This window comes from Solea solea, chromosome 4 (assembly GCF_958295425.1).
Source record: "Solea solea chromosome 4, fSolSol10.1, whole genome shotgun sequence".
In the NCBI taxonomy this organism is placed as follows: Eukaryota; Metazoa; Chordata; class Actinopteri; order Pleuronectiformes; family Soleidae; genus Solea; species Solea solea.
In genome coordinates, this window is record NC_081137.1 from 25,374,569 (window position 1) to 25,389,869 (window position 15,301).

Genomic DNA, 15,301 nt, shown 5'->3' on the forward strand with positions numbered 1-15,301 from the left:
CTAGCTCTTCTGGCTTATTATTGTAGTATTATTATTGTTTGTTTTATCTTTGCCAACTTATTGACTTTGTTTTGCAGGCGAGACTGGACCCATGGTGTCTACAACACTTAAACTGGGTATTTCTATCCTCAATGGCGGCAACAGTGAGGTTCAGCGAGTATGTGTTCTAAAAACAAACACGTAGTCTGTTTTATTCTGAGTTTGAAATGACCATGAATATGATTCCCTCTCTTTTTGTCAGAAAATGCTGGAGTACCTGAAAGATAAGAAAGATGTGGGTTTCTTTTTAAGTGTCCAAGCACTGATGCAGACATGCTGGTCAGTTCACTCTCACTCAATATAATATCAAAAGTGATTTAGGTGTTTACATTTCTGAAAGTGAGCTGATGTTTTCTACAGTGTCCTGGATCTAAATGCCTTTGAGAGGCAGAACAAGGCAGAAGGGCTTGGTATGGTTTCAGAGGAGGGCACAAGTAAGTCTCCATACTTTTTATTAAGGACTAAGACACCACAGTATAGTTGTCACATCATTTAACAAAGTTTACACACACACAACCACTGGTGATGGGCTACAGGTAAAGAATGCAATTTCAATTCCAGAATTGAAAATTGAAATTATGACTAGACTCCGTGGTCACTAACTTAGTTAGTCAGTTTCATTTCACCACAACGTCAAACTCATCATCACTCGTGTAAATAATCGTCTGTACTGATGACCTCAAACAATTCCATAGTATCTGGAATTGTCTTATGCCTGAGATTAGCAGCTGTGTACACGTCAAGTCTTAATGAAACAACCTGAACATCAGATTGAAACACAGGTATTTTGTTGGAAAGAGGACTGGGTGTTTTCATTCATGATTTGTGGTAACGATATGGCTGACAACTCTTTTTACAGTGTAGTTACCCATAAAAAAAGTAATTTCTACATATTTTAACAGTCAAATGTTGACCTTGTCAACATTAGCATGGGAAATCAGTCAACATGTGAATATGACATAAATTAACAAATACATTGAAGACATTGTGATCATCTATTAATTCATTTTTGTCTTTGTCTTGTATTTTATTGACTTAAATACGTTAGTTTATTCCTCAGTATGTTCAGTAGTGTTTTACCACCTTTTGTCATCTAATTGTGAGGGTTCATTTGAAATTCTACCTGAATGAAATGCCATGGAATGTTGTTAATCTCCCCTCCTCATCTCTTAGTCGTCTACTGTTGTCAACACACTGATCCTCTCTCCCTTCCCCATGATCACTGCCACCTCTCCCTTGTCCCTTCTTTCATGGTCCTCAGAGTTGAACCTAGATCGGGGTAAATCATCTGCGTCTCTCTCTCCCTGTCACTCTCACTCCATCCCTTCTTTTTCTAACAAAGAGAGGATTAGATGCCTCTGTCCATCTTTTGTGTCCATAGCTCACATTTCATGTTCATTTAAGAAAAGAATATAAATTGAATCTGGTCTTTCCTGCTCATGAAAAACAACATTAGTTTCAGCTGACACTGTCAGCTCCTCCAGCTCCTCCAGCTCCTCCAGCTCCTCCAGCTTCACTGGTGCTTTGATAATCATACACAGAGTTTCTTCTTATTCTCTGATGCACTCAGCACTGGATTCCCTTCAGCATTTTGATGGACAGTGCACCAACCTCTCTGACATCTACCTTTGCTTCACTAGTGCAAAGTTGGTGTGTGTGCTGCATGAAACAGCGTGTGTGTGTGTGTGTGTGTGTGTGCATTTATTAATGCCATGGTGGACTGGGATGAAGTAATATTGTACATGGAGCAGCATTTTTCCCCTTTTGTAGAATATTTAAAAACAATATGAAATAAACCTGATTAGTAATTCTTCAGATTACCAGATCAAGTACTGCTGTGGGTTAGTTTTTATTATCATCTGCTGAGTATTTACATGTTGTTAACATCTTGTTGTACGTTCATTGTATGCATGTGATGCTGATGCTTGTTGTATATTGTTTGGCATTTGATTGTTTGTCACACCATCGTCATTAACATTATTTATATCACGGAAGTATGATAGTGAAACAAATACAGTTGCACTGAAAGATGATGGTAAGTTGAGGAATACATTTTGACCCTTGTGATGACTGAGGTGTTGCCAGAATGCGGATTAAAACTTCCATTCATTTGATTTCTTTTCATGTTTTTTAGATGAGAAAGTGATGGCGGATGACGAGTTCACCTGTGACCTCTTCCGTTTCTTACAGCTGCTTTGTGAAGGTCACAATAACGGTGAGAAGAAGTCGTGTTTCAAACCAAATGCAAACACTGTCGAAGTGGACTTCTTTTGAAAAGGGATGTGTGTTTTTTTCTGCAGATTTTCAGAACTATTTGCGGACACAGACCGGCAGCACAACGACCATCAACGTCATCATCTGTACTGTAGATTATCTCCTCCGACTCCAGGTACTGCTTATAGAGAATATTATAGTATGTAAAGTATGTAAAAATGCAGCCATTAGCATTTAAATCAGGTACTGCAATCTTACTTCTAAATACTAGACTAGCATTTTCCCCTCCTCTCATGGGCTGTTAGATAAAAAAACTGTCCACCTGTCTTTGAATTCCTCTCTGCTTTCATTTGTCCACCTAACATTTAAAAGGCAAAGCAGAGCCACGTTTGGCTTCTGCTCCAGTGGAGATGTTTTGAGAGGGTCTTTTTAGGCTTTGTAACATGAGGCATTTCAGACACAGCTGCAGCTTTGTTTTATAAAATAAGCAGTGTTGTAGTACATCAATAAGCTTGTCTCTCATTTTCCAAATCAAGGAGTCCATCAGTGATTTCTACTGGTATTACTCTGGAAAGGATGTCATCGATGATCCGGGCAAAAAGAATTTCTCCAAAGCTATGACAGTTGCAAAACAGATTTTCAACAGTCTAACTGAATACATTCAGGTAACATTTGAACCATGAAATGCTTGTGTTGTGTTGCTCTGTCTGTACTTGTAACACACAGTTCCTGGCTTTAGGGCCCGTGTACTGGTAACCAGCAGTCTCTGGCACACAGCAGGCTGTGGGATGCTATCGTCGGATTCCTTCATGTCTTTGCCCACATGATGATGAAGCTGGCACAGGTACACACAAACCAATTCATTGATATTTCTTCTCACTAAAACAGTTATTAGCTGGAAACATGTGAAATAATAAGAACTCAATCTGTGTAACGTGACGTGGACTCAGCTCCCTGACCTCAAATATGAAGAATCAATCTGTGAGACAATTTCAAATTGAAGTCGACTTAGACTTAGACTCAAGTTTATTGATCTGTTGGGATGACTCCCTCAGGGAAATGAGATTTCCAGCAGCTTACTAGAGGTACAATAAAGGATAGAAAAGTCAACAGTAAACTCTTAGTTAAATATACAGTACCGTACAGTATATAAAATAACAATGAGTTAAGATAAATATACTGGTGTGTCATAGGTTAGGGTCAACATAGAGCTTATTATGCATTATGTCAGCTCAAGTTTGTAAAGCCAAACATCAGCAAGTTATAACTTCATTATCATATACAGTTTTGTTTAAAAACATGGTCATTAAGTTGTACCAGTCAAGACAAATATTTTCAGTGTCATTTTGTTCATTTCAGTGGACACATACATGATCTCAGTAAGCTTTCACAGTCCTGATAGTAGCCAGGATACACAACACTGCATATAGTATGCTTTATTATACATATGTATAGTTACTTTGGATTTCGATAAGCAGAGTATTTCCACCTGTACCTGTCCTCAAAGTGATTCTGCTTGTTCACATTCTCCCTGAATGGCCGCCTTGTTCACAGAACAACTTCTCATGTGTCACAGGTGTAAAAGATAAAGTTGATAATGATGGAATCCTGTGTAGCTGCTTCAGTTTCAGGGTTGTGGTATTGTGCATGGCAGCTCACTGTGTCACTGTCAGGCCTCAGTGAGTCACTGGAACTGAATGGAGCCATCATTAATGTTATCAGTGACACCTGTGAAGAAGAAGGAAAAAACACTTCTATTCATATTATTCAAAGATTAAATGTAATTCAAGGTCATAAAACTGTTGAACAAAGGAACTTGGCTGACTGTGGAATCACAGCTTTAAAACTGAAGTGTGTAACCTTTAAATAATTAACAAATGTCATCATTTAATTCACTTTATACAATGAGAATTAAGTAAAGCAAGGTTGCAAACAGGAAAACACAAAGAACGAGCAGGTGTTGACAGAATAAATGCTTCTGTGCGCTGCTGATGTATACACACAAACGCTCCCTCAGTCAGGTCTATGCAGCATACGAAGAGTGTTACATCATTTCTAATAAGATAAACAGCAACAATAAAGGTTACACACTGGAGCTTTAATGCTACAAATATACGGTGGAAATACTTTGAAAGAAATCACATGATTTTTCCACTATACAGTGCAGTCATCCTCTCTGGATGACAGACTTTTATTATTAGTTAAGTGTTTGCATGTATAACCTTTTAATCATACGTGTATAGATTAAAAGCCGAGCCACACACACACACGTCTATAAGCCCCCAGCTCAGCAAACACTAACCAGTGATGCACTTAACACAAAATTACTTTCCCATGCGCTGCCCTTTTTGACCTGTTACTCTTACCAATTTTGGGCTGTTCTGTTTTAATCATATGCAAAATGACATGGTGCACCAGTGAAATCCCCAAACACATGAACTGGCTGTGACTGTGTTCCACGTCGTGCCAGTCCCTGTGTTTGTGTGGTTAAAACGAGGCCCTTACTGTGTCAATCTATACCGTACTGTTTTACTTCAATACATTAGTCTTTGAAAATGTTGAATGATGTAATTTAATTGTGTAACAACTGAATAATTTATTCATTATTTAAACTGTCTTCCACATGGTCAATGCAGGGTAAAGTATGTATCCATTTTATTTATCTATTGTTGTGATATTGTGTTTACTAGTTTGTTCTTTATAGTTGCTTTCCCTTATCGGGTTGTTTTATACCCACCTGCTTTTCAACATGACATTTCTCTTTGTTTATATAGATACTTAAATGAATACATTGACAGATAAATCATACATGTATGTATGTGGTAACTTCATGAATATTGATTTTGATACGATTTCCTCTGCTACATTCAAATCAAGTGACACTGCTCACAATTTGTCCAGCAGAGGGCAGAAGATGCAAAGGAGCAAGTGAATCTGGCCGCTCAGGCTTTTAGTATCAGTCTGTTTCAAAGCCACAGGCATAATAGAATAAAGAGACGCTGAACCACTAACCTTATGTGCAGTGCTTAGAAAAGCTATGGATTTAAAAGCTTGGTTTCGCAACAGAGTCAATGTACCACCAAACTGTCAGAACCAGCCCATAATATACTGAGAAAAAAATCATTTGTATACAGCAGGCTTATAATGACATTTAGACTGTATTTCAACTTTTCACAAACTGCACTAGTTTAACTTAATTTAATTTAATTATTACATGATGATGTTCTAATTCATAACAGATGAGCAGGTGACGTCAAAACAGCCTGTGAGGGAGGGCTGACCTTTAACCTCCACTGCTGGAATATACACTTTAATATGAGATAATGTGGTGTTGTAACACACATTCATCAAAGGTTATGACTCAGTTGCCATTTTCTTTCATTAATAATTAACCTGAAGGAGTATGCTGTCCATGTGTGGTGCTTTGCTTTGTGTCTTTGTTGCTTTGGCAAAAACATATACGCACTAATACAACACACATAAACATATATCTATTTGTCTTGTACAGCTTATTTTAGAATATATGAACATTTGAAATGCTAAGATGTATGTTCACAAAAGAACCAATACTCACTGTATTATATTTATTCAGTGTGTATTCAGACAAAAAGAACTAACATGGATTAAACCTGAATTTGTGTGAATTTGTACGTTATAGATTTGTTTACATTCATGTTTTCTTGTATCATTTCAAAGTTTTGACAAATTCTCTGTTTGTTAATTAACCTCTTTTTTCTTTGAGATACTTTGTGAATAATGTGTTGTGTGATAACTTGTGACACACTTGTGTTTTCACTTCACTTCACCAATGACTATGGCATCTCTATAAATCTATGTGATGTTGTTATTCCTGTAAGATTTGTGTGTCTTTTTATGATCACAGGACTCCAGCCAGATTGGTTTGCTGAAGGAGCTTCTTGATCTGCAGAAAGATATGGTTGTTATGTTGCTCTCGTTGCTGGAGGGTAAAAGGCATTTTATCTGTTGTTTCTTGTTCAACCATCTCTTCTTATCTCGTCTTGTTCAAACCTCTGTTTGAATGTCACTCTGTATTATTCAGGAAACGTGGTCAATGGTACTATTGCTCGCCAGATGGTAGACATGTTGGTAGAGTCGTCCAGCAACGTAGAGATGATCCTCAAGTTCTTTGACATGTTCCTCAAACTGAAAGACATCGTGGCTTCGGACGCATTCCGTGATTATGTCACTGACCCTCGAGGACTGATCTCCAAGAAGGACTTCCAGAAGTCTATGGACAGTCAGAAACAGTACTCCCCATCTGAGATCCAGTTTCTTCTGTCCTGCTCAGAGGCAGACGAGAACGACATGATCAACTATGAGGAGTTTGCCAGTCGGTTCCAGGAACCTGCAAAAGACATCGGCTTCAATATTGCAGTGTTGCTGACCAACCTGTCTGAGCATGTCCCCCATGACACCAGGCTCAAGAATTTCCTGGGACAAGCAGAGAGTGTGCTCAACTACTTCCGTCCGTTCCTGGGCCGTATTGAGATCATGGGTGCCAGCAGAAAGATTGAGCGCATTTACTTTGAAATCAGTGAAGTGAACCGCAGACAGTGGGAGATGCCTCAGGTCAGAGAGTCCAAACGCCAGTTTATCTTTGATGTTGTTAATGAAGGAGGTGAATCAGAGAAGATGGAGATGTTTGTCAACTTCTGTGAGGACACCATCTTTGAGATGAATATAGCTTCTCAGATTTCAGAGCAGGAAGAAGAGGAAAAGGGAGAGGAAGATGATGAAGGAGATGAAGGTGGAGGTGAGGCAGTGCAAGGAGGGGGAGCCAATGGAGGAGGTGATGAGGATATTAATGGGGAGGAAGGACAGCCTGAATCAAGCTCTGCTTTTGCAGATTTCATAAACAGTCTGCTGAGCTTCTTCAGCATTTTCACCTTCCGTAACCTTCGCAGACAATATCGCAGAGTGAGAAAGATGACCTTAAAGGAGATAATAGTGGCTCTGTCCACTTTCTTCTGGACCATCCTCATGAGCATACTACACTTCATTTACAACATATGCAAGGGCTTCTTTATGATCATCTGGCAAACTTTGTTTGGTGGTGGTTTAGTGGAGGGAGCGAAAAATATCACAGTGACTGAGATTTTAGCAAGCATGCCAGACCCCACGCAGGATGATGTGCATGGAGATGGACCAGGGGAGCCAAGGACCGGAGAAGAGCAGGACACTGGAGGAGTAACTGACACTGGAGAGACTGGGAGTGGAGAGGAGGAGGAGGAGGACACCCAGGAAAAAGAGGGTGGGAGGATATTTGGCATCGATGCTCCAGGTGGACTTGGAGACATGGGTGTAGAGGCACCTGTTGAACCTCCAACTCCAGAAGGAACCCCCATAACAAAGAGGAAAACGGTGAGTTAGTTTGAGCCATTTAAATGTACATATTTGTAGCTATTGACATATCCCTAAAATAATCCAAAGAGAAAAGAAAAGCTTATATTTTAGTTTTGTGTGTTTTTGTTTTCTTCAGCCACCAGAAGAAACCGCTTCTAGCCAGAAACCTCCTGAACCTGTTCCTGTAGAGGAGCCTCCTCCAGAACCAGAAAAGGCGGAGTAAGAAATGAGCTGATTTCATAGATAACTAATTTTTCTGGACAGTTAGGGATGGTGTGATGTACACACACACACACAGACATATATATATATATATATATATATATATATATATATATATATATATATATATATATATATATATGTATGAAGATGTGGTGGATGTGGAGAAGACCGACATAGAAAAATCTTAATTCAAAGATGTGTGGTAGTGTCAGCTTTGGAAGAACAAAGGGCTAACAAAAATATCCTGGTTTGGTTTGGTTTTCAGTGTTGAAAGTGCAGAGAAAGAATCACAGAGCAAAGAGAAAGTGGAGCCAAAGAAATCTGCAACAAAAAAAGAGAAGAAGCTGAAAAAAGGAGGTTTTCAGATCTGGACCGAGCTGGAAACACAAAGAAATAAATTTATGGTGACACACCTTCCTAAATGTTTTCAGAGAATCATGTCACTGTCACTCTGCATTCATATTCATTTGTGCTTCACAGAACTACCTCTCCAGAAATTTCTACAACCTGAGGTTTTTGGCTCTCTTCCTTGCGTTTGCCCTGAACTTCATTCTGCTGTTCTACAAGGTGAATCATGACGTTATACATTTGTATTTCTTTATGTGAGCTGTCAGACGTTCTACTGTACTTTGTTATTTTCTCTTCAGGTGTCTGAGACTCCACCTGATGCTGAGGAACTGGAAGGATCCGGATTGTCGGAGGGAAGTGGGCTGTTTGAAGGCTCTGGGTTGTTTGAAGGTTCAGGAGAAGAATTTGAGGGATCTGGAATGGATGAAGGTGGAGATGAGGATGATGAAGACGTGCCAGTTTATTTCTATTTAGAGGAGAGCACAGGCTACATGCAACCCACGTTGGCCTTTATTGCCATCCTGCACACTGTCATCTCCTTCATCTGCATCATCGGCTACAACTGTCTCAAGGTATAAAAGTGGAGCGGGAAACCAGAAAAATGGCCTTGACATGTTTCTGAGTGTCAATGTGGAAGCATTTTACATAAAAGTAAACGCTGTTCAACATTATAGCAAATCTTCATCGCTTGTGATTATTTTCTCAGATTCCACTTGTGATCTTTAAACGGGAGAAAGAGCTTGCGAGAAAGCTGGAGTTTGACGGCCTGTACATCAGCGAGCAGCCTGAGGACGACGACATCAAAGGCCAGTGGGATCGACTGGTTCTTAACACACCGTACGTGGAACAAAGAGTCGCTCTCAACTAAAAAGCTTCTCTGTCTTCATTTCATTCACACAGTTTCTCTCTTTTTCTCGCAGCTCTTTCCCAAACAACTATTGGGATAAATTTGTCAAACGAAAGGTGAGTTGCGTTTGATTTAAAGGCTTTTAAAATAACCCCGGTGTAATATTATTATGCTTGTGTCCAGGTTCTGGATAAGTATGGAGATATTTATGGCAGAGAGAGAATCGCTGAACTGCTCGGTGTTGATTTAGCTTCCCTGGATGTGAGTCAACAACATGAGAAGAAACAGGAAGAACCAGACAACTCTGTGTTTGCGTGGTACGTACAACGGTTCACTGAACATTTGCTCTCCAAAACTTCAACAACTATACCAACTAACAATGTATCATTTTAGGGTGACCTCCATTGACATCAAGTACCAGATCTGGAAATTTGGTGTAGTGTTCACAGATGGTGTAAGTAATAATAATAATAACAAAATAATGATAATAATATATATTCTATCACAGTGTTTCTCAAACCTTCTATGTTTTTAAAAAACATCTGTAACACATAATCTCATTTTTGGTTTGGTAGATCAATTGAAAAATAAATCAATCTTAACTAAAAATGTTTCTTTATTAGAATATAACGATGACATAAACATGTTTTCTTGTTGTAGACGTTTCTTTACCTCTGCTGGTATCTGATCATGTCTCTGCTCGGACATTACAACAACTTCTTCTTCGCCTGTCACCTGCTGGACATCGCCATGGGTGTGAAGACTCTGCGCACCATCCTGTCCTCAGTCACACACAACGGCAAACAGGCAAGTGTTGATGAAAGTGACTGAATTCCTTCATCACGTTGTTTCCCTGCACTCACTCGCCTGTGTCTCACAGCTCATGATGACGGTGGGATTGTTGGCCGTGGTCGTTTACCTCTACACTGTCGTCGCCTTCAATTTCTTCCGCAAGTTTTACAACAAGAGTGAAGACGAGGATGAACCCGATATGAAATGTGACGACATGATGACAGTAGGTCCCTTTAAATTCACAACAACACACTGTGCAGCACTTTCTGAATGAGGTTTACTTCGCAGTGTTACCTGTTCCACATGTACGTGGGAGTCCGTGCTGGTGGAGGAATTGGAGATGAGATCGAGGATCCTGCTGGAGATGAATATGAGCTTTATAGAGTAGTCTTTGACATCACCTTCTTCTTCTTTGTCATCGTCATTCTGCTGGCTATTATTCAAGGTAAAGACAAAGTATCAGGTCATTGGATACAAAGACAAACAGATGTTTTTTTTAACATATACAGTCATATACATTGAAAATAAATACAAATCAATAATAATAATAATAGTGAGTTAAGTTAATAGAAGATGAATCACACTCCTGCGTTTGTTCTTTTTATTATTGCTAAAAAAACTTTTCTCCATAAAAACGCATTTATGTCATTTTTTTGTGGTTAAACTGAACTTTTGCTGTATTTACACTTAAATAAAAAATCTGTAGCCAAACAAAGCACTTTCCTCTTCCACTGCACTAACAAAGACTCAAAGAACTTTATTTCCATAATGTCACCGTGTGAATCCTGAAGGTCTGATCATTGATGCCTTTGGAGAACTCAGAGACCAACAAGAGCAGGTCAAAGAGGACATGGAGGTACGAGAGCTGTGGAACCCTCACCTGACAAACCCTGACTAACATCACGTTCACAACACGCCTTCATCTCTCACCTTTGCTTTTCACGCAGACAAAATGCTTCATCTGCGGCATCGGAAGTGACTACTTTGATACAACACCACACGGCTTTGAGACGCACACTTTTGATGAGCACAATCTGGCCAATTACATGTGAGTCATGTCTCTGAGTCATGTGATGTCTCCTGTGTGTATGTGTGTGTGTGTGTGTGTGTGTGTGCACAAATGCAAAAATAATAACATGCAAGTCCTTTTCAGGTTTTTCTTGATGTACCTAATCAACAAAGATGAGACGGAGCACACTGGCCAGGTGAGTGAGGATTATTTCACTGATTTCAGCCTGTGGTCTTGTGTCCTCGTGTCCTCACTGTTCCTCCTTGCTCTGTTTTAGGAGTCGTATGTTTGGAAAATGTACCAGGAACGTTGCTGGGACTTTTTTCCTGCTGGCGACTGCTTCAGAAAACAATATGAAGATCAACTTTCTTAGTCAGAGTTTGTTTCAGTGTTCATTCCTGACAAAAACAATGTAAACAATTAGAATCACAAACATTACCAGAAGTTTTGGTAACTTCCAAAGAGAACGAGAGCAGATGTCCTGTGGAAAACTATCAATCATTTTACAAGATGCTTTAAGACATAAAGTAGCTTCAGTCTTGTCTTTATTTACAAATTCATTATTTGCTTTGTTTCATTTTCAGTATTTATTTCTCATCGAGTGTTGAATTTTCTTCATATTTTATTTATTTTTGTTTGTGATTATGTTTGAAGAATAAACGTCATTGTAATAATGACTTAAGGATGACTTGTATGTCTGTGTATAGATGAAGGTGCAGTGAAGTAGCTTTCAGTGAGCATCAGAAGTGTTTATTTGCTCTGTAGAGCTCATGACATCATCATGTAGTCAGCTGGTGAAAAGCTGTGTCCCTGCACGAGGATTAATGCTGAGCATTAACACTCGTGATTTTCCCTCCTGTCCTGAAACGTTTCTGTGATCTCGTCGTCTGTGACCATGAACGTGTCGGGGATCCGCGGTGGGACGCTCAGGATGTACGGTGAGTTTTTCTCTTCTCAGTGAGAGGTTGTTGGTTTCTCTGTTTGATGTGCCGTTTATTTTGGATTGTGCATCAGGGCGATGTTTGTCCAGATTTATTTAAAGCTACTATTAACAGTTCATCACCCCCTGCTTTTATTCTGTAGCTTTTCATGTGTTCTTGTGTTTTTGAGCTTTAATAAAAGGCTGAAGCTAAATCATGCACACACTGATCAACATCATCCTGGTCCAGCTTCACATCTACAGCCCCTTGATCCTCCAACCATCTGACTGCTTCTAATCTGAGGGGATGACAGAATGCTGTAATCCAGCCTGTATGACCAGGACGATGACTGAAGTTGTTCTTATCTTTTCCAGGTGGCTTTATTTTCAAACGGTGGAAAAGGAGGTTTCTTCTACTCACAGCTGAGGGAAGTCTCCTTGTAAGCCGCGATGCTTCGTCTCCTCCCGACCAGCTGGTTCTCCTGCACAGAAGCTGTGAGGCCATTGTGGAAGGCAAGGAGATACTGGACCTGCCCAGGTTACCCTCTGATGGATGCAGGGATCGCTGCTTTGCTCTGATCCTCCGTCACAATAAATACGTGCTGCTGCTGGCTGAGAGTGCTGCAGAATGCAGGTCTGAACGTGACTTTGCTTTGTTCCAGTACATCAGTGAAGGTCTGGGATTAAAGCTCCAGTGTGTAACACAGTAAGGGTTTCTGGGTAATTACCACAGGATGTGTATTTGTAAACAAATGAATTTAGCTTCCTTGTTTGAAAAGTGAAGTAGGACAGTGGTAGTTAGCCACCGGAGGGCGACCTTGCTGAATGCAAAAATAATTCAGTTGAACGGAGTCGATTAAAAACATTTTACTTTACTTTCTAAGATGAAAAATGTAATATCACACTTTTCCTTCTCTGTCCACACATTAGCATTAATACAGAATATCACTGAAAAGCTTGTGTATGGACTGACGTGTGAATGAATAATATGAAATAAATAATAACTGAATAACTTTTCTTACTTTTCAGTCAGTGGCTCAATGTGCTGAAAAAAGTCAAGAAGGTAAGATGTGTTGGTTTTGTGGAATGAGTTTAAAGCTGTAAATGCAGTGAAACCGTCTCACAGAGCCACTGTCGCTGTCAGTCAGTCATCATCCACCGCTTTATCCTCCGCCAGAGGGTCGCGGGGGGTGCTGTGCCAATCTCAGCTACATCGGGCGATAGGCGGGGTACACCCTGGACAGTTCGCCAGTCCATCGCAGGGCCACACACAACCATTCACTCTCACACTCACTCCTATGGTCAATTTAGAGTGTTCAATTTACCTATCCCCGCATGTTTTTGGACTGTTTTTATTCTCTACAGAGTCTCTCATTGTCTCTGAGTCCTTGTCAAAGACATCAGGTTGGACCACCACACATCACTCTCTTTGACCTGGTTCCTGAGGCTGCTCCACCTGTGAGTGACGCAGAGTCACCCAACCAGAAAGGTCAGTTTAGTCAGTTTAGTTTGCCTCTGGTGCACGACCACAGGCCAGCACACTGTAATCTTAACCCTACTGTGGTAACCTGTATATCTCGTTTATTTTTTATACATATTCAAGTGTTCTTTTCTGTGTATATATATATGTATATATATATATATATACATATATATATTTATATGTATATATCTATATATATTTATACATCTATATAGATATATAAATATATATAATATATATATAAATATATATAATATATATATAAATATATATGTGTGTGTGTGTGTACTACTTCTGAGCCATGTGTGTGTACTGAGTATATTTGAGTGATGATCAAGTCCAAGTCTATTGTACACGCGACTTTATCAAGCACATTTTTTGATGCCAGTTATTAGATCAGTGAATTCTAGGCTTTGTAAACTGCATTGTGTTCCACCAGCTTTGTTTGTAGATGTAAAACAGGTTCTGGTTCTTTGTTTGTTTTTGTCCAACCACTCAATGTAACAGGCAAGAATTCTCCCCAGGGAAAGTTTGCCAAAGGAGGTTCACACTCGTGTCTGCGTCATGGAAACATCAGCAACGCTGAGGCAGTGAAGGCGGTTTATGTGCTGATGGGAGGAGCTGCTGCGTCCTCTGCTCTGGGTTACCTGGGCACAGGTGCATCCTCTCACCTGGAAGCCAAGGCCCATGACCTGTCAGTCAATGTAGATTTCTCTGAAGTGGGAGGGGCCGGAACGTACCACTCTGGCAGCCCTGGCCTCGACTCACCTCATTATAACACCTTTGACTTTGATGTGGCAAACTCTGAATTTGATGCTTTTGATTGTGGTGGATTTACTTTTTAAAAAGGACGAGGACACTGAGAAATGTCCATGATATTTCACCAATGGTTTGATTATTCATTGCTTGGGCTTTTGTTTCTGTCCACCTGACACATATTTGACACTCTTGACTCTTTTGTTCTGTGGGAAATATTCCATGTTTTTCCTCCATGTGGTGCAGAACACGCCTGGTCTGGCACCTCTACTGTTAGAATTGATTTTGTGCATGTGTTTAAATCTGATGCAGTCAATCACAACATGATGAAATGAATCATGTGTTATTAATATTTAATGAACCGTTAAACTCTCACATGTTTGGGCTCCTCCCAAACGTTTCTGTCAGATATCCAGACTTTCACTTTCATTAATAAATATGTTGTGTCCCTTTCTTTTCCTTATACATGACACAAAAATCACTTCCTAACAAACGACTGTGTTCTCTGCTGTGAGTTTGATATGAAGACAAAGTAAATAAATAATAAATAACTGAAGAACTAAGTTTACCAGAGAGATCTCACACAATCTGCCAGTGTTAACGCAAATTGTGTTACAAAGCTGTTTTTAACATTCTGACTCAAGTGCACATTGATTGGGATATGATGCACAGTGGTGTAAATGTCAGCGACATCCTAACAGATCTGATGTAAGATAATAAGAGCTGATAAAATGGCTGTGTCATTTGTTTGATGATATTTCACAGAATTTCAAAATAAAATCATTTGTGTTTATATGAAGTTTACAATAAAAATATCTTTATGATGCCAAATTAATCTTAATTTAAAAGAAAATACTTAACTCCACATGTCTCTCTCTAATTGATTTCATGTTTGAAAAGGTGCAACAGGAACAAACTTCCCCCTGTAAACGACTCTCATGGAACATATTTGTTTGATAAAGATAAGATAAAGAGAAAGGTTTAGACCTCAGTTTTGTTAATAACCATTACACAAACATAATAAGTCTGGTAGTGTTATCTAAACATATGTTATAATTCGTTTGTGCAACCATGATTCATCAATGTACACATTTTAGAATCTTCAATACAGTGTTGTTGTTTCTAATATATTTTATTTCCAGATAATATTCATAATTGTGTGTTGATGATTTAGTATAAAGGGAGAACTTTTCCCAACTCTTGACACTGGTTTTTCAGGACCGTGCAGATAAGTGCAAACTAACCACTGACGCTAACACAGTGTGCGGGTGTTTCCCACAGGAGGTCGCCTGCCTCTGCATCATC

At 39.5% G+C, this 15,301-nt stretch overlaps 2 protein-coding genes across 5 annotated transcripts in view; both read left to right on the forward strand.

Annotated features, from left to right (window-relative positions):
• ryr1a (ryanodine receptor 1a (skeletal)) overlaps positions 1 to 11,515 on the forward strand; it is a 47,258-nt gene extending 35,743 nt beyond the window's left edge. For 3 of the 4 annotated variants that reach the window (XM_058627215.1, XM_058627217.1, XM_058627218.1), the window contains 24 exons: positions 78 to 157; positions 242 to 318; positions 400 to 473; positions 2,174 to 2,254; positions 2,340 to 2,428; positions 2,790 to 2,918; positions 2,993 to 3,097; positions 6,137 to 6,218; positions 6,314 to 7,635; positions 7,754 to 7,836; positions 8,108 to 8,246; positions 8,323 to 8,409; positions 8,490 to 8,762; positions 8,897 to 9,027; positions 9,111 to 9,153; positions 9,221 to 9,354; positions 9,431 to 9,491; positions 9,698 to 9,844; positions 9,918 to 10,052; positions 10,118 to 10,274; positions 10,621 to 10,685; positions 10,777 to 10,877; positions 10,983 to 11,034; positions 11,116 to 11,515. In XM_058627215.1, the coding sequence (XP_058483198.1) occupies positions 78 to 157; positions 242 to 318; positions 400 to 473; positions 2,174 to 2,254; positions 2,340 to 2,428; positions 2,790 to 2,918; positions 2,993 to 3,097; positions 6,137 to 6,218; positions 6,314 to 7,635; positions 7,754 to 7,836; positions 8,108 to 8,246; positions 8,323 to 8,409; positions 8,490 to 8,762; positions 8,897 to 9,027; positions 9,111 to 9,153; positions 9,221 to 9,354; positions 9,431 to 9,491; positions 9,698 to 9,844; positions 9,918 to 10,052; positions 10,118 to 10,274; positions 10,621 to 10,685; positions 10,777 to 10,877; positions 10,983 to 11,034; positions 11,116 to 11,211 (3,743 nt within the window). In that variant the 3' untranslated portion in view covers positions 11,212 to 11,515. Of the gene's footprint in view, positions 1 to 77; positions 158 to 241; positions 319 to 399; positions 474 to 1,300; positions 1,319 to 2,173; positions 2,255 to 2,339; positions 2,429 to 2,789; positions 2,919 to 2,992; positions 3,098 to 6,136; positions 6,219 to 6,313; positions 7,636 to 7,753; positions 7,837 to 8,107; positions 8,247 to 8,322; positions 8,410 to 8,489; positions 8,763 to 8,896; positions 9,028 to 9,110; positions 9,154 to 9,220; positions 9,355 to 9,430; positions 9,492 to 9,697; positions 9,845 to 9,917; positions 10,053 to 10,117; positions 10,275 to 10,620; positions 10,686 to 10,776; positions 10,878 to 10,982; positions 11,035 to 11,115 lie in introns of all 4 variants that reach the window. The other variant, XM_058627214.1, reaches the window with a different exon arrangement.
• Positions 11,516 to 11,644: 129 nt separating this feature from the next.
• Positions 11,645 to 14,789, forward strand: LOC131458278 (uncharacterized). The gene is made up of 5 exons (XM_058627223.1): positions 11,645 to 11,776; positions 12,133 to 12,391; positions 12,787 to 12,820; positions 13,123 to 13,246; positions 13,748 to 14,789. The coding sequence occupies exons 1-5, from the start codon at positions 11,734 to 11,736 to the stop codon at positions 14,083 to 14,085; spliced, it is 798 nt and encodes a 265-aa protein (XP_058483206.1). The 5' UTR covers positions 11,645 to 11,733; the 3' UTR covers positions 14,086 to 14,789.
• Positions 14,790 to 15,301: the final 512 nt, after the last annotated feature.